This window comes from Ctenopharyngodon idella, chromosome 1 (genome assembly GCF_019924925.1).
Source record: "Ctenopharyngodon idella isolate HZGC_01 chromosome 1, HZGC01, whole genome shotgun sequence".
In the NCBI taxonomy this organism is placed as follows: domain Eukaryota; kingdom Metazoa; phylum Chordata; class Actinopteri; order Cypriniformes; family Xenocyprididae; genus Ctenopharyngodon; species Ctenopharyngodon idella.
The window spans coordinates 36840513-36859476 of record NC_067220.1 but is presented as its reverse complement, the minus strand read 5'-3'; the positions used below and the strand labels follow the sequence as shown (position 1 = coordinate 36859476).

The 18964-nt window shown below is 38.0% G+C and overlaps 2 protein-coding genes across 12 annotated transcripts in view; one reads left to right on the top strand and one right to left on the bottom strand.

The window, feature by feature from the left end:
• sh3pxd2aa (SH3 and PX domains 2Aa) overlaps positions 1-8898 on the top strand; it is a 123970-nt gene extending 115072 nt beyond the window's left edge. For all 10 annotated transcript variants that reach the window (XM_051896382.1, XM_051897235.1, XM_051893098.1 and 7 more), the window contains one exon: positions 71-8898. In XM_051896382.1, the coding sequence (XP_051752342.1) occupies positions 71-2011 (1941 nt within the window). In that variant the 3' untranslated portion in view covers positions 2012-8898. The remainder of the gene's footprint in view (positions 1-70) is intronic.
• A 1848-nt stretch (positions 8899-10746) lies between these two features.
• Positions 10747-18964, bottom strand: part of neurl1aa (neuralized E3 ubiquitin protein ligase 1Aa) — an 85418-nt gene continuing 77200 nt past the window's right edge. For both annotated transcript variants that reach the window (XM_051901848.1, XM_051901859.1), the window contains exons 5-6: positions 15844-15993; positions 10747-15541 (exon numbers count right to left, since the gene is read on the bottom strand). In XM_051901848.1, the coding sequence (XP_051757808.1) occupies positions 15300-15541; positions 15844-15993 (392 nt within the window). In that variant the 3' untranslated portion in view covers positions 10747-15299. The remainder of the gene's footprint in view (positions 15542-15843; positions 15994-18964) is intronic.

The window sequence follows — 18964 nt, the reverse complement described above, 5'->3', positions numbered from 1 at the left end:
AGTTTGGATCGCACTGTATAATAAATATATGTTATTGTATTATGTAAACATGTAAACATGTGGTCTTCAGGTCATAGAGAAGAACTCTGGTGGTTGGTGGTATGTCCAGATCGGGGATATGGAAGGCTGGGCACCATGCTCCTACATTGATAAACGCAAGAAGCCCAACCTGAGCCGGCGAACCAGTACACTTACCCGCCCCAAAGTTCCACCCCCTGCTCCACCAGTCAAAAAACAGGATTCTGAGGAATCACCTTCTCTATGTGGCTCCGCCTCCAAAGCCCCAGAATCCCCCACTCAGCGTGTCTATGAGGAGCCAGAATATGATGTTCCTGCCATTGGTTTTGACTCCGATCTGGACAGTAATCCTCCAAAACAAAAAACAAATAATTCCCCAAAACCAGAGCCCCGTAAGTTTGAAATTAAAAGCAATCCAGCAGCTGCCGAAAGGATCGCACAGGCTGGCAAAGCGTCGCCTTTACTAAAAGTGATGACCTCCCCCTTGAGGAAAAGAAACTCATTGGAGGATGTCAATAGGGAGGAAGTGATTTATGAAAATGAAGGGTTTAGGTTTTCCTCTGATGACTTTGCCAGTGGTTGCGATTCAGATACCCCAAGGAGTCTCACATTGGGTCGCAAACCTTTCGGATCCTCTTCTGGAGGAGGGAAGCCCCTCCGGAAAGTAACACCAGATCTAAGCCGGAGCCACTCTCTTGGTCGTGCTGAGAGACACAGCCCCAAGTCATCGTCAGACGAATCAGGACGCAATCCAAAAAGAGAGCCTGTCATGCGTAAAGATGTGGAGATCCGGATTGGTCAGAGTCCTTTAGCCAGGCCCAAACCAGTGGTGCGACCCAAACCACTGCTTACAAAGTCAGAGCCACAAAGCCCAGAAAGAATGGACATCAGTAGCCTACGCCGCCAGCTTCGGCCCACCGGAAGTCTTCGGCAAGGAGCGGTCCGTGCAGCACGTGGTGAAGATTCTGAGACTGCTTCAGTTGTGTCCTCTGAGGATTCCAACTCCTCAAGAAGTACCTCCGATCTCTCCAGCATCTATTCCAAAGGTAGCCGAGGTGGGGAATCCGACCATGAAAGTGTGCTCTACAGGACCACAGATGCCTACGAACGAGCCCAAGAGTCAGAGGTCAGCTTCCCAGCTGGTGTGGAGGTTGAGGTGCTGGAGAAGCAGGAAAGTGGATGGTGGTATGTCCGTTGGGGCAATGATGAGGGTTGGGCACCTACTTTCTACTTGGAGCCAGTCAAGCATACCCATGACGTTGGTGTTCAAGAATCCCGTGATGGCCCTCTTGTTGATCTCAGTAGCACCAACAAGTCCAACAGCCTCGAGAAAAACGAGCAGCGTGTTCAGGCCCTTAACAACCTCAACCAGCAGAACCTGAGGAGTATGAGCAACCCTAGCCCACCAATCCCATCCAAACCACCAGGGGGATTTAGCAAACCAAATGCAATGCTGAACGGTTCAGGCGTACGAATGCGGAACGGTGTCCGTCAGGCAGCAGTGCGACCACAGTCAGTGTTTGTGTCTCCCCCACAGCCTCTGAAGGACACCAACATCCATTCAGGGTCTTTGAGGAGAAATGAATCACTGGGTGCTGGCGACCACTTGAGGTCCACAGGCGTAAGGCGAAACTCCTCCTTTACTGCCGTTCGACCGCAGCCAGCGACTGACGTGCGGGTGAGGGCTGGGACCACCATTACAGCACCTGTTGGAAGTTCAAGCCCCTTGATTGCCCAGAGAAATGGAATTCCAATCTCTACAGTAAGACCCAAGCCCATCGAGAAGACACACCTCATTCACAACAACCTTCGAGAGGTTTACGTATCTATTGCTGATTACCGTGGCGATGAAGAGACCATGGGTTTCTCAGAAGGCACTAGTCTTGAAGTTTTGGAGAAGAATCCAAATGGATGGTGGTACTGCCAGGTTCTCGACGGCTTACAGGGACGCAAAGGCTGGGTACCGTCTAACTATTTGGAGAGAAAAAAGTAATTCCCCAAAAATGTTTTAAACATGCACAATTGTAATCAAAATGTAAAAAGACAAACTGGAGGACTTTTGGTTTGAAACGGGAGGAACAGAGCCTTTTAGAAAGGAGTTTACATTAAAACTAGAGTAATGCAGGTGAATGTTTAGCAAAATACCTGCCGTAACTTTATGCCAAATGGGTGCCTTCGTACATCTTTCACTGAATGTTAAGAGGAATTGGTCAAATACCAGTGAAACAATGAAAATACCAAACTTCAACTTAGTGCCATAGGCCTACAAGTACAGAAAGCAACGAACTTATTTTTGTTACAACGCTAAAAAGAGAGAAAGATAATTTCAGCATAGGTGCATAACAAAACGTGCAGATTCAATCTTGAGAACTCAAAAACAAGAAATTTCTGTTAAAATGTCTTGAACAGAAAAACTAACAACATCAAATTTTATCTTAGCATTGAGTGCGTTCAAAAAAACACAGCATAACTTTGATTGTCGTTTTTTTAAAAACGTATCACTTTTTTTAGAAATTGTTTTGTGTTGATGTTTTTATATCTTCCTTAGAGATGTATTTCTGCTTTCTTGTAACATCCTAACACATCAAAACATTCACTGAGTCACTTCCTGTCCTGATCAGTTGTCGTAAATAATGACTATCAATCTCTTTCGTCTTCCCCATTCTTTAAATATTCACAGGCCAAAATAAATAAAACATGTTAAAGGAAAACAGTCTGTGAAAGCTACATGCATAGCTCGCCTCATGCCCACCTCTTCATTGGGTTTAAACCCAAGTTTAGTTTACAAAGTGCATCTGGTCATGTTAGGAGGGTAGACAGCTTCAGAGGACAGGACTTTAGATATTGCTGCTCTGTGTGTGCTAAATCTGCTGCTTTTGCAGTGATAAGTCATGAAATCAGGACTGGAAAATCTATGTTTTGTTCAGCATTTTATCCCAGGGAAGTAGTAACATAACATTGAGCCCAAAATGTGATCACACCAAAGAAGAATTACTTACACATTTTGTTTTAGAGTTAGTATTTATTTGTATGGGTACAAATACAGTGTATTCGACAAAACCTAAACGAGGTTTCAGAACTGAGAACAAAGTATATTTAATTGTTATATCTGGAAGCACTTGATTTTTTTTTTAACCCAAAGAAAAGCACGTTAATATGCAAGGTTAATTTCTACGTTATGATATTGCTGGGCAGTATTGAATCTGAAGTTACACAATAAGCAGTTTAAACTTCTATCATTTCAGAAAAGTGTTTCATTTTCTGTCGACAAATAGATTCACAAAATGTATCTATTAGTCCATAGTCCAATCTCTCTCTTCTTTTTTAAATGTCTAAGCTCAGAATGATTACTTCTCCCTTATTCAATCGAATAATACTCATTAACAACAGCATCAAACGGCTGATGTTCAAGACTGCTGAAATATTTTTCTAATGAATAGTGTGAGCTCTTAATTGGGTTTCGCGCTACTTTGATTTATTTTTCTGCTGGACAGTATTTTAGTGTTAAACAGTTAAAACATTAATTACCTGCTAGATTGCAGTTATATTCTATTAAGCAGAAAGTTGTTTATTTTGTCTTGTTTGTTTGTTTGTTGGTTGTTGTGTGATCACACATGGACAATAATGATGAATGAAGTCGTTCATTTGTTGTGAATCAATGCATTTGAACTTTTTCTTGAATGCATTAGTTTAAAGATGCAGTGTACTTCATCAGCATATAATTTATTTAACAACATTTTTGTTGTATTTTTCATTTTTAATAGTTTTTTAAAAATACTTCTGTCTTGCAAAGATGCCATTTTATTGTCATTTGACACTTACAAAACTTGATTCTCTTGGTAGTTTTAGTAATTGGCTACTGCTATATTCTAAGCTTTTTTTTCCTACCAAGATTATTTTTGTCTCTTATGTAGGTGTACATAAGTACTCTTGAAATTGGAAGTAATTGTTTTTTAATTCATGTGAACATTTTTCACATTGTGTGAACATGTTTTTCCTCATTATTGCTATTATTATTATTAAAAAAATCAGGAATGCATTTTCAACCATGCTGGTAGCTGCACCTTTAGCAACTATGGACACTTCCTTTCTCGTTATTGAGCCACATATAATGCCAGATTATTTAAGCAAAAAAAATCATTTAATCTTATTTTATTATCATCATATCACTCTCAGAAAAAAAAAAAAAAGAAAAAGAAAAAAAAAATCGACCATATAAAAAATCTAAATGATAATCAATCAATCAATCCTTCTAATTAAAAGCCAGCATTAAAATAGGAATGATCAAATGACAACTGACATAAATTTTATAATTAAAAACAGCAGGGCTCTATAGTTATATAGTATATGTGGATCCCAAATTGTGACTGGACCAAATTTGATTTGAGTGTTTCATTTAAATGTTATCTTAAAAACACAGCAATAATGGAATTTTAAAGTTCTAATTTGAGTGATTTTTTTATTTTAACTTTTAAATTTGAAAATGAAGCCATTAATTAAGCCACTCTCAATTGCAACTCTCCTTTTGACGATGGCATTATAGAAATGTGTCGACTCACTGCAGCGCAGCGCTTGTGATGGATGTTGCTAAGCTCCATTAACACTATGCTTTTTCTTCATTTGCGCCTATACATTTTACAAGGGAACTGTTAAGTGTCAAACTAGTTCTTATCTCATATTACTTGTGTATCTGCTAGCTTTGTTTTATGTGTTCTTTATTTATTTAATTTTTCAATGCGTTTTTCAGGAACAATGTTGTGTTTTGCTATTTTTTTTTTTTTCTTCTTTCTCCTGTTCACTTTTGACATTACTCAGATGGAATGAGGAAATGTGCAATACAAAAACAGGCATCTCATTAGTTAAGAACCGTTTTGAAAAAAATCTTTGTTTTTACTTGTCATTTTGACAATTTTATGTCAAATAATGCCTGGTTTTGTCCCATAGTTTGTTTTTTTTTTGTTTGTTTTCTTCCTCCAAGTCAAAATGAGCATATCATGCCGCTCAATATGTGTTCAAATATGTTATGCTGAATGTTAAAATCCCCTCATAGATGGACACCTTCAGTCTATCGGCCAAACATGACTTGATTTCTGCATTCACACTTTTTACCTACTGAACCGTATCTTGCTTTAAGGGGTTTAGCGACCTCTCACACCCATGGTGAATTAGTATGGAAATAATAGGGAAGCATGGGCATATCTTATTCTCCGAGGCACTTGTCAGTTCAGCCTGTCGAATCACAAATCTGAGATGGTGGGGCAAAACCATCAGCAGCTATATGAGCGCCGCGCCGCACCACACACTGCCAACTCCTCGACATGTCTCTTTGACATCCGCCCCTACATTGCACCGTTACCATGGCAAACACGACTTCTCTATCCTAAATCCCAATCATCGACAGCAAGGACTTTCATACTGTATCGTTATCAGTTTTCTTTTTAAATTTTGTTTAGCCTACTAACAACTGCAATTTTATTCTGGAAATCCAGGTCTAATTTTCCACACCTTAAAATAACATGGACTGCATATATTTGCTTACCCTCCTGTCTGAATTCATGAATATCTGCGCCTTTTACGCATTGGAACGCATGTACTGAGAGTCTTAACGAATTTTGCTTTAGTTAAAAATGAGGAGAGTTATAGATGACTGTCTTGGAGTTTCTGGTCAAGAGAACAATTTTATGAGAGTTGAAATATCTTCACTATTCCTATTCAAACAGACCCTCTCAAATAGAGGTTTGCTATAGTTTCTTGCTTCATGTTGTGTTGTGTTTTCTTTTCTTTCCGTTTATATGGGAGAATATATGGCATATATTTACAGGAATGTTCCAGGTTCTGTGAAATGCTGTCAAAAATAATTTAGTAAAAACAGATGAAAATTGTTTGCACCAACACCATCTCATGAAAAAACATAACTATTTTATGAGGTGGCGAAATGTAAAATGTAAAACCCATAGTATACTTCAGCCGTCTGCGTTCCGCTATGGTCTGTGCGCTGACCTCGTGACGTAATTTTCTTCACCAGGAGGGTCCGCGGACGTACGTGCACTGCTCAATTTTTGTGTCTGCAGGGATTGTGTGCGTACAACAGTGCATGTGCGAGTGGCTTGAAAATAAAGTCCACTAGATCACGTGCCGAACGTGTCTTTCCGCTCTCGATGCCAAAGGAGCATACCTTGAAAGGCTCATGCACTCAACTGTGTGTGAGGAGGAGCATACCTGGAAAACTAAGCATACCCGGGCCTTAAGTTGTTTAGAAATAAGCATGAATTCGTACTTTATGAATTCAAAGGTCCATGAATAACTTGCGATATCTAGAAAAAAGTAAGCATTAACATCTACCCCTAAAGGCCCGGGTATACTTCATTTTCCGCGTTCCTCTCCGTCTCGCGCACAGTTGAGCGAGCAAGACTTTCAAATTATATTCCTTTGGCCGTGAGCGCAGAAAGATGCGTTTGGCGCGTGAGCACTATCTAGTGGACTGCTGTTTTCAAGCGCTCAAGTAACTCGGACATGCGCTGTTGTACGCGGACCATCCGCGCGCTCTCAAAAATTGCGCTGCAACATCCGCACACCTCGTCCATGGACTCTCCTGATGATGAAAATTACGTCTTTCGGACGGCTGAAGTATACTTTGGGCTTAAACCTAACTATCAGTGGGGGCCTAACCAGATACAAAAAATGTACGAATGAGATTGTACCAATTCGCCAAAACATAAAATAGCTACGAATTGCAATGAAAGTGTGTTGGTTTGCACACAAATTCAAAGTATACAACACTTTGTATTGAACCTGGAACTTCCTCAATCGGAAGAGACAATTGTTATTTTAAGAAAAGATTGTTGGTAAATTTTTTGTGTGTTTGTGTGGTGTATTCTGCGATGGTTTGTGTACAGGAGTTTTTAAATGGTGGAAAGAGAAGGTGAATAGAGAGAATGTTTGTTAATGATGTTTGGTTAGAAGGGATTCCAGTCAGGTAAGGTTAGGCGCGATTAAACAGTTCTAATGGATTTGAAGAAGTGTTCGCTGTGGAAAGAAAACCAAGGCTTTTTACGATAATTAGCACTTCAGAGAGCTTAGAGCAGCTCATTATGGTGTCACAGTGGCACTGCGTTGTCATAATAGCTAGTGAGGCGCTGTGTTCTAGAAACACACTAGTTATTTCTGTTGGAAAACTGACTGCAACTTAATTCAAGTGAGCAGCTTTGTGTTTGAGGCCATTGTTTTTCAAAACATGACTTAGATATGCATGCTGAGGTTCAGAAACTTGCGAACGAATATCCACCACAGCTCGCTGCTGCTGCTGCAAGCCTCTTTATAACAATTAAAAAGTTGCTGACAGAATGTTGCTGTAAAAGAACAGGACTCCTCGTCTCCAGCCGCGGCATCAGGAGTAGGCTACATTCGCGCTGTGAAATCATATTACCCGAGAGCTCTGTTAATTACAGATGCTTGGGAAAAGCGCCGTGAATACAAATGTCACACTGATTGTGGATGTCGAGCTGCCTGGGGGTTTGGATCAGATGCCGAGATAGATTGATCATGTCTCTAATGGTTCACAGCATGTCGAGATGTATTAACATCATCAAGAGGAATCATTTGAGCTTCCTGCGTCAGCGAACGGCTGGATTTACTGAGGCGTCTATATGTCGTGTTGGTGTTAAACAAAAGTTGTAAGAATGTACATGATCGGGATGTTATTTACAGGGCATTCAAATTGAGTTTCATTGCCCGAAAAAGTCATGGATGATTTTTTTTTTTTTTTGTAGTTGTGCTCAGCTCAAAATTATTTAATTTTGATCGGCAAGAATTAATCGATTAATTGATTTAGTAATTGCGAATCGAAATTCATTGGATAAAAAGTGTGGGAAGTACCAAGTAATTAGTTAAATATGTCAGAATTGTCAGTAATCCGACTAACATTTCATGTGACCTAAACTGGATAATAAGGAAGTAGGCCTATATTAGGCATAAATTAGGATGGAGAGAGCCGTATGTGTGTGCACTGTGATGTATGAAGTGTTTAATGGGAGTTTGGTAGGTTTTTAATTTTTTCCTGCATTAATTTGCATTTACGATCAGATGCATCAGTGTTTGGTCTGAGGCGACAAGGCGTTTGTGTTCATTTTGATGCGAACAAGTGCAGAGAGGGAACATGCTGCGGCAGTCTAATCTCTTGCTGTTTTCTGTCTCTGTCTCTGCTTGGCTGTCTGCACTAATTAGCATTCCTCTCCTCTTAATTAACAGTCACAAAAAAAAAAAAAAAATGTAAAAAAAAAAGAAAAAAGAAACAGCATGTGAGGCCGGTAATGTCTCGCTTAAAAGAGTGTTTTGATGAGCGTCACTTCTCTGAAAGTTAATTTGATTGATTGCTTTCATCATGCACCCACTTAACAGACTGATGTCTGTGTGCAAGGGTTTTTATTTTACATCTTCTACATATTATCTTACATGTACAGCAGATTCTTGGGCAGTCTTTGTAATCAAAGTACTCTGACTTCAAGTGATTCTTCAAGCAAAGTTGAAATTCTCAGATAGGAAGTGAAGATGCCTAAATGAGACGCCACATTGTTTCTCTGTTACAGACCATTGGATGTAAGGAATGTTTGGATGGATATTTGCAAACCCTCATAAGATTAAAAAGTGTTCCCTTGGACATAATGAGAGAAAGCCTTGCATTGATATTATTCAGCGCTCAGCCAAATCTACATTTTGTATGCATTTCTTTTAAGGATCTAAAGGTCTACAGCTTCAGCTTTTAATTTTCAGCATTTTTGTTTTGTGATTTTTACTTTACGTTTTGTTTTTGTACCTTTTTATGTTTACATTGTATCTTGCATTGTCCTAATGGAAAACACAATAAAATGTATCCTCCTTGTTCTTTTTTTTCCACTGTCATGCTTTGGTCTACTTTTAGCAGAGCACATTCATTCAGAAAGGAAAAGAAAATTCGGTCATTGGAATAGCATACTAACTATAATATTTCTGCATATAGTATGCATACTTTAAATTTGCAAATATTCTGTATGCATGCCGTGGACTACCCAAATGATTTTGGAAAAATGTAGGCCTATACAATTAACACTGTGTGGAGAACAATAACCCATAATGCAAATTCACAATGCTCTACCTTCCATTTTCAGTGTGGAAGTAGCCTATTTATAGTCATTTTAAACATTGACAAAGATGTTTGAATAAAATGTAATTAAAAAACATTTCTAAGATGATAAATACACACCACTCACATACATAAAAGGTTACGTGACAATTGTTAATACTGTTTAAAGTTTATGCTCGGCTAGTGCTAGCGTGCTACAATATGTTTATTGATTATCAAATGAATAAATGTAAATACAAGTACATGTAAATACTGTGCACAGTAACCTACCTCCATAAATGCATATACAGTAGTATCATTTGACTGCAACACAGCTTAGTATGTAGAATATTATATCCCGGTTGATAGATGAATTTGCGCTAGCAATGTCATAGTCTTGGGGTCGATTCCCAAGGAAAGCAAGAACTGATATTTACCCTATAAATGTGTACCTTGAATGCAGTGTTTTGCTTTGGATAAAAGCCTCTGTCAAATACATAAATTTATTTTAATAAGACTTCCAGTTAATGACTTGTTTCAATTAGTAGGCAGTACAGTACAGCGGGTGTTCCATTAGCGCAAAACGCATTGCGTCAGATTCGACGTAATAGACGTAAAACCTAATTGGTTTTCGCGTGTGAGGGAACAGATCGTTGGCGCAATATATAAGCGTCTATTTTGAATATACACGGGCGGGAAGAAAATTTGATACCGTCAACGGTATCAAACAGAGTTTATCTTTATCACTAAACAACTATGGATGTAACTTGGCTATTCTTCAGGTATTGCCTTGACGGTAAGTAATGACAATTTTCCTTTCAGTTGATTTATTCCTTGAAACATAATGATTTTAGTATAAGAATAAATATTTGACCAGTATACACAATTTTAAGATTGTGCTTATGAGGTAAAGCTGTAGGTGCCATAACAGAAGGACTGGTTAAGCACAAATGTTCTGTGCAGCTTTTGAGAAAAATTCCCAGTTGTCTTTTTAGGCTTTATGCTGGACCATAGAGTTGTAATATTTGAAGATATGTGAAAAGTGAAATTATTTCTAATTGTTTGTAAACGCTGTCATAACCGTCACAGGAAGCATAATAGGTTTTATTAGGAAAATGGAGCAGGATACACGTATTTTTGTCCATTAGGTGGCAGCCTTAAGCAGGCTTGAACCATCTTGTCAAATGACTAAATCCAGATGGAAATGAGTGTGTTCACAGTGGGTCTCAGAAACATGTACCCTTAACCATGAGGGGAGATCTCCGTCCTCCTCCTCCTCTCAGCTTTAGAGAAAATCATCAAAGAAACCTTTCATCGGCACACCTCTGATCTCAGGCATATCAAGTAGGCCTCCTGTTACAATCCACCTTTAACGTCTAATCCAGGGTCAGGTTGCCATCATGTTTCATACTGTATATTTCCAGACTTAATTTTGAATTGATTCTTGGTCAGATCCTGTGAGTTAGTAATCACTTTATAGGAAGTCCAGTTGAAGCATTTGACATTGTTTTGTATTATAGAGGTCTAAAATGATATGCACTTGAAGGTCAATTAATCAACAGTGTCATAAATAATTAATTATGTTTTAACATATATTTGAACTAAGGGCACAGAATAGACACACCACTTGCTGAAATGCATCTGCAAAGTTTATTGACACAGTCATCTTTGACTCAGACAAAACAAAGCTTCATAAACTGATCACAAACATTAAGAAGAAGAAAAAAAAATCTGAACATGGGTTTGAGTCAAAAATTGAATGCCACAATAAGCCGAGCCATTTTTGACTAAATCACTACTAACCTCATTGACTCTATGAATCAATGATTCATTTAACACAGCCCTTGAATAAACCCTGGGAATAGGGAATCGTACTTTTTTTGAATCAATATTAGTTTGGTCCCACTGTTCACCAATGGGTAATGAGTGAACGAAACACACTGGTCATAAATGCCGAACAGGACACAACAATATAGGACAAAGAAAAGCAATTCTGATCTTTTTTTTTTTTTTTTTTTTTAAACGTATATAATAAGATAAAAAAAAAAGTCTTCTGTCATCGTCACTATTGAAAAAATATTCAGATTTGATCAGTATTATTTAAGGTTGGGGTGATAATTTATGCAATCCCTGATCCCATTTGTGGTTACTTCACAAAACATCAAATACTTTTTTTTTTTTTTTCTGAAACAGAATTATTGGCCAATGTGCAAATATGGCTGTTTTCATTATATCTATCTTTCTTTCATTTAAAAATAATTCCAAAAGAGGAAAGCTAAATAAGGTAAATGACATTTACCACAGAATCTGCAACACACATCAGATTCAACACATCATACTCTACACGCGGTAAATAAAGTACATTACAGGGTCGACAAAAATCGAAATCAAATCCAATGGTAGCACGTCTGTAAGGACTGTATGTCCCTCTGTAGATCCTCAGAAAAACAAGGTGTGAGTAGCGCGAATGGAAAATAAATATCCTATTCGATTTCATACAAGCATTAAATGATAGAAATGTGGGGTAAGATTAGTACACTTGTTCAAACAGGATTAGCTTCATTTTGTCCAAATATCAACATAAAGATGATGTCCAAAAAAAAAAAAAAAAACCTACAATCAAATTTTATAAAGTGACAGAAACACAAAGATTGCCCTTATATTACACCCTAAACTGTGCAAAAGACATCATTAGATAAATATAAAACTAGGGAAAAATAAATTTGGGGGAATATTGATGATCTTAAAAAGTGTCAGAAATTTACAGAAAAAGTGCCAGGTTTTTTTTTTTTTTTTTTTTTTTTTTTTTTTAAATAAAAACTTCAGTCAATTTGCTCAAGTTTTCCAAAAATCTTAACAAAAGATCTCAACAGAAATATTAGGCCTCCAGGACATTTTCAGAACTTTAATCAAGTTCAGACCAGTAAAATTTCACCATAAATAGACACCTCAGAACAAAATGTATTGCCAATAAAATCAAAAAACTCCTGATATCAAAGGGAGTGTACATAATCTTTAGTTTATCCTGCGTTCCCAACAAAAAGTTGGTTGTGATTGTTTACTGCTAAGCCCCTGATTTGTGTACTGTTCAGTATAGCTTGAATACAAGAAAGCCAGCACAAAATTCAAGAAATACATTGCTGTATAAACCACAGAGGATTGACAAGCAAACTATACAATCATAAATTTCGGTCCAATAATTCAAAAAGAGAAAAATAAAATAATAAAAACAATGCGCTATAGCAACACCTCAGATACAGCTATTCTAAAAGGTTCCTCTAATTAACATAAATTAACATTCAAAAGTGAATCACCACTTCAAACAATAGAGTAAAACTCTTTAAGAGAGTCAAGAGTGACAGGGTATTTTCTCGACACGGAGTTAGCATTGCCTGGAGGAGAGCTGGCTAATACTAATAGCAGCATGAATTTAAGCGCCAGTCATCACGATTGCTTTACACAAGCTAACTGGCTAGTTATGAACAATATTAACCTGCAGTCCACTGTAGTTCACTGATATTTCTCTTGAGCTGCTTTAACATCCACACGTACACACAAATGCACGTTATTGTGTCCTCATTTGCTTATTTGCCATTGCAAAATGTGATCTGGATTTCTTAAAAGCACTGCATGAGGCCTGGTTCCACAGACAGGGCTTAGATTAAACCAGGATTAGGCCTTAGTTTAATTGGGACATTTAAGTATCTTTTATAAACATGCCTTAGAAAAAACATTACTGGTGTGCATCTTGAGACAAAACAATGGCACTGACATATTATAAGATATGCCAGTGCAAGTTGCTTTCAGTTAAAACAGCTCAAACATGCATTTTAGTCTAGGACTAGGCTTAAGCCTTGTCTGTGAAACCAGGGGTGAGTCTGTTCCAGAATTTAATGTGGATCATGGGATAAGTGACGTTCATAGGAGATCTAAAACCAAAAATCGAAACTGCTGTTTGCTGACAGAATAAGATATCTAACCTTCCCAATCTCATAAAAACATGGTCATCCCACATTTCTAAATTGTTCAGGATCATTAACTTTTTCCCCGCCATTAACGGAATTTTCCGGCTTTCTGTATTTTTACTGTTATACAGTAGGGGGTGCTATTACATTATCTTCTGAAAGAGTAGAGAATCTCCAGATCAAAACAATTTTTGCAATTTTCTCAGCTTTTTGTTTAAAATGTTGCTTTTTTATGAAACTTACCCACATTCAAGCATTGATAAAAATAATGCATGAAGCTAGAATAAAACTTTTTTCTTTCTTTTGATATATTGCATGTTTAGATATTTCATGGTCCCCAGAATATTTTGTTGTATGAATTTTTGTGAAAACGATCAAAAACGCTGGCGTTGGCTAGCATAAAAAAAAAAAAAAAAACGCTGGCGGGGAAAGAGTTAAGAAGTTTTGCATAAAGAAAACAAGCCTATTATAAGAATTAATATATTTTTGCAGTATAACATTTTCATGACAATTGGGGCGATATATGACACAGACACGTTCTTAACAGCTTTCGTGACTTTCATCTATGCGGTTCACCCTTAAGGATAGAGGTTCTTCAGATATCAGGATATCAGGTTCAGAGTGAGATAAAATTCACCTCTCAGTGACAACCCTAGATGTCCTCCTGTTTCCTAGAACATACCTAGTCAACTATATCTTACAGCAGCAGGACTTTCTATATAATTATCCTTCAATAACCTCAAGAACATATTCGTCCAAAAGAGAAGTCTGCTGTCAAATGTTACTTTTAACATCAATGTGGCTTTGCTTTGGGGGGCAAGTTGAGCCAGCCTTATGGTTTTCCTAACATATTCTATTTTAATCAATTTGTTATTTCATCAGTGGCCTGCGCTCACTATTATCCCCATACACACCATTTTTAGCCTACAGAAACTGTCGGCTGTGGGAGGATGGGAGAAATATGGATTAACTGTGCAAATCAAATATCCTCTGACCACAAATGACTCTTTCAATGGTTAATGCCTCAAGGCTGTTTTCCTTCTTCCTAGATTTTGCTCTCCATGGCAACATTGCAATTGCTTTTGCAGAAAACCCAAAGCTTGCGTGTTCGGATCGACAGTCAAGAACAAGTTCACAGTAAATCAACGTCTGATTAGGTCAACATGTTTTAGGGTCGTGAGGTGAGGTGCTCTATTTAAACCGCACTTCTCTGTGGCAATTACATTACAATTACATCCAGCACCGTTGGATGAATTGAAATATCCAATATTAGTCTTCTTTTGTCCAGAAATGAGTTGTTATATAACAATCTGCCACATGACTCATTGGTTAATCATTCCTGTGTATTGTTATAACAAATTATTTCTCTGTAACTCCACCACGACGTCCTGCTTGTTGAACACACGCATAAGCAAAATTATAGCAGACCATTAGCTGATTTTACCTGCTACCTACCAAAGCTTCAGATTACATTACGAAACACATGATCAAATAGTCATCAATGCACAAAGACCTCCAGATCAGCTCACTTCAGAGTACATAATAAGGACAAGCTGTCGGTTATACAACTAGCATGAAATGGTGAGGTATGAAAAAAAAAGCACTGTACCTTTATATCTGTATTCCTATCTCTGTCTCAGCCCAGCACAGACAAAAATTGTGAAACACTGAGACATTTTTGTATGAATTTCATCAGTGAAAGTGCCTTAGCTGGTCTGACTAGCTCTGAGGACAGCAAAAGAAAAAAATAAGAGACTGTAACACTCTATTGAATATGATTCCAGCTTTTAAGGATATTCAGCGATGCTATGAATGAGATTACTGCGGTCTATTATGGCTCACAGAGAGGGTAAAAGAAATGGGAGATGTGCAACCTTGAATATCTCCTGTATCACCTGAAATGTCCTGAAATCAATGAGATACTGTCTATGACTTTTGTCTTACATCGGTTGAAAAGCCAGATGCTCCTGAGGATCAGCAACATCACTGGTTACCATAGCAACAGAGACTTGAGCATGAAATACAAAAGACCTTTGCGAATGGATGCCTGAGCCTTGAAGGTTCAAGGGTTCAAAAGTCATCGCCATGGGAACGGAGACCCATGCAGTGCCAGAGAAAGTCCCTGAACTGTGACACCAACCCTCTCTTGAAACAGAGATCTATTAGAGATCCTTAATGGCCCTTATGTGACATGGGGTTTGGGGGGTAAGTGGGCCCCCCTAAGTGCTCCGGTAGGTCTTTATAATGTCTTTGATAGCTCTCCTACAGATAGGACAGCTAGCGTTGGCCATCTTTTTGAGGCGGAGGCCGCAGGTGTAGCAGAGACACATGTGTCCACAGGCGTAGATGACGGTGTCCACTGTGTTTTCATAGCAAATAGAGCACTCATCTGGCCATGAGCCTGAGGCAGATGGGAAAGTGGGGGATTTGGGGAGACTGACGGGTGAGTTGGGTGTCGTTCCTGTGACAGAGAAAGACAGGAAAGTAAGTGATTACCATTTATACATTTATAATTGAAGTAGTTGCTCCAGGCAATTAGTTCACATGAAGCTTTCAAGCCAAAAAAAGGTGCAACTGAGCCATAAAATTGGTCTATATGAATTGTGCACTATAATCCAAGTCTTCTGAAGCTATAAGAAAGCATTGTGTGTGAAACAGTCCAAAATACAATGCAATTTTTTATCATAATATTTAGAATTAACAATTTTGTACATTTTTATTTCTGGGAAATAAAATTTTTTGTTTCTGGAAAAACAAGCAGACCTTCAGTGGAACTGCAGAAAGCAGCAGGACAGCCGCGTTCATTTAAGCTGGGCTCTGGGCTTCCACCACACAGGCCTGAGGGTGAGAGGGGCGAGGCGGAGGGCGAGCTGGGACTGGACGGGTCACGAGCATCACCCAAGAAAGTGGAGCCTGAATATGAACATAGTAGATATAAGCAGGTGACAGACTTTTTAGTATGATTCCTTTTAGTTCAACAAACAATGGATTCTGCACACAAGAAAAATTTATTTTATGATTTTCATGGCACAAACATTCCACACTTCACTCATTAGATCTTCCCCTGAAGCCGTAATTGTCGCAACCCTGTACTTTTAAACACGATTTTGTACCTGCAGACCTGTGCTTTCTGACTTCCAGATAGTGTGTAAAACCAATTGGATTGGAGATTGAAAAATTTATTTTTTTTTATTTTTATTTTCTGTGTGATATACAACACACTTTTTTTTGGGTGCAAACCATATGAGACACTAAGCTGTAGCCTATATCAGAAACTTATCAAGTAAGCTGTTATTGAAACGGTGTCACCCTCTTCACAGAACTACATATTACATACTGTAATACTGCACAGGTGCTGTATTTGTAGATGTTATTGGGGGTGTTTGTTCTAGTCTCAGTACATTGTTCTGGCTGCTGGAGCTCAGGACGGAATCTGAATCTGACACCTTTAAAGACCATGCTGGCCTGAGATTCGTTAACAGATCCGACACCCAGGCGACCAAAACGGGGAAGCCACCTCGCATTGGCCAGCATTTTAACTAGCAGACCTAATCTATACAGCTTGAATAGAATAGAACAGTAATTCTCTCACTGACCGAATCATTTGGAGCAGTTATTGACTTATTCACTGAACCGCAAATAAAATCAGCCTATTTACTGATTGGTTGTTCATATAACAAATGATACATATTGGTTTTTGTATTAAATGGTACTTTAATATGAAGAAACATTAAAATCTGCTGATAAGGATTGTTTTAGAGTATATATGGTGTATTTGACCAATTATTGGAGGGTTGGTGGTCTGTTCTAATAGAATTGTTAAAAGAATCATTTAAAAAGTCATACATTGGAATCTGAATCTGAACCAGACTCAATTTCCATCCCTAATAATGGCCATGGTAAGATTTCAGGGCATTTTAATGTAGTCTGTAGAGCTTAGACTGAATTCAATTGAACTGATCTCATTTCTAGTATGCTGGATCTTCTGATATATATGTGTGTATATAAGAGGGAGAATTGGCTGAACTAAAACTAAGCTGACCTAAAACCCATGAATGCACTCTCTCTGAGGTTAGTCTATATATCTGTGTGTGTGTGGTGTGCATTTACTCTGGATGAGATCTATGACAGTATAATAGTACTAATAATATTAGGAGTTGGTGGGATTCCCCAAGGCTCTGTCTTAGGTCCGTCAGTGGTGTGATGTATACATGTGTGTTTTCTTTGCTCGAATGTTTGCATACAGTGTGCAGGTCCCACAGTGTGATCCTCTATTAAGATGGAGTCAGGGTGAGGGGTTATATATGGGATGGGGTCCACTGAGCATGATCCTTTGTGAGCTTGACATGCCATTCCACCTTCCTGTCATTCCACACATAGACGCATCATAAATCCCCTTCACCATACCTCAGCAACTGGCCTCTTCAAGAGCATCTCTACTAGATTAACAGAGACACAAGAACAGCTGAGTCTCTCTAACCTCCACCCATAGAGGGAGAGACTTCAAAAAACCTATTAGAGAAAGTCAGCCCTCTTTAAAACCCTTTGCCATGTGTAAAATGAGCACTATGTGTCAACATGGCAGAAAGTCTTTTCTATATTTTGAATACCAAAGAGGTACTGACTAAACCAGCTTGCATGGTATAAACAGTCACATCGTTCATCTGTCAAATCAGTTTATGCTTAAGTAAAGGTGTGAGCTGCATATGTCTTCACATATGTCCTACATTAGGAGTCTCGAACTTAAATAACTGGGGGCAGTGCACTGCATTCAGTATAGAAGTTGTTTGGTAGAGAAAAATGAACGGACCTTTATTACATGTCACTTTTTTTTTCATGTTCACACATTCACACTGATTTCAGAACAAGTATATTTCATATATGTATCAAACTGCCAAAGTCACGTGATTTCAGTAAACAAGGTTTTGTTACGTTATAAATGTTTCGAAATTTTAACAGTTCACGTGACTTTGGCAGTTTGATTCACGCTCCGAACCACTGATTCGAAACAAAAGATTCGTAAAGCTTCAAAGCTTCATGAAGCAGTGTTTTGAAATAGCCCATCACTAGATATTGTTAAATAAAGTCATTATTTTGTTTTTGTTTTTTGGTGCACAAAAAGTATTCTCGTTGCTTCATAACATTAAGGTTGAACCACTGTAGTCACATGAACTGTTTTAAATACGTGTTTAGTACCTTTCTGGGCATCTGAAAGTGTTAATTATCTTGCTGGCAATGGAGGCCTCACTGAGTCATCGGATTTTAACAAAAATATCTTAATTTGTGTTCCGAAGATGAACAAAAGTCTTATGGGTGTGGAACGACATGAGGGTGAGTAATTAATGACAGAATTTTCATTTTTGGGTGAACTAACCCTTAGCATAGTTTTATGATAACCGTTGTCTATGGGAACACAGCAGTTGCTACTTTCAAATCTCTAGTATCCTTCTGCTGTGTGTTTTTTTTTTTTTTCCAATTACAGTTACTAATTGATGGCATTTTGCGAATCAAAATGATTATCTATTTGCAGATTACCAATGCTATATGGATTAATATTTACACAGAACCTAAAACCTAAGATTACATAAAACTATTCTTTTGCAGTCTTGCAAGCTCTGGTTTTCTTTCAGATTTCCTCATATTTCATGTCTTTTATTCTATATTCCTGCTGCCATTACTGTTGAATAAGCACAATGAAACAATTTTCTAACAACTAAATTTTTATGACAATGACGTTTTGAACCTTGAATCTTGAAAGAACAAAAACATTATGCTAAGAGGGGAAATTGGAATGCGAAATGGAGAGAAGAGATGTAAACGAGAGAAATGTTCTCAAATGAATGCTCTCAAATGAAGTGTGAATCGCCCACTCTCCTCTTCACTT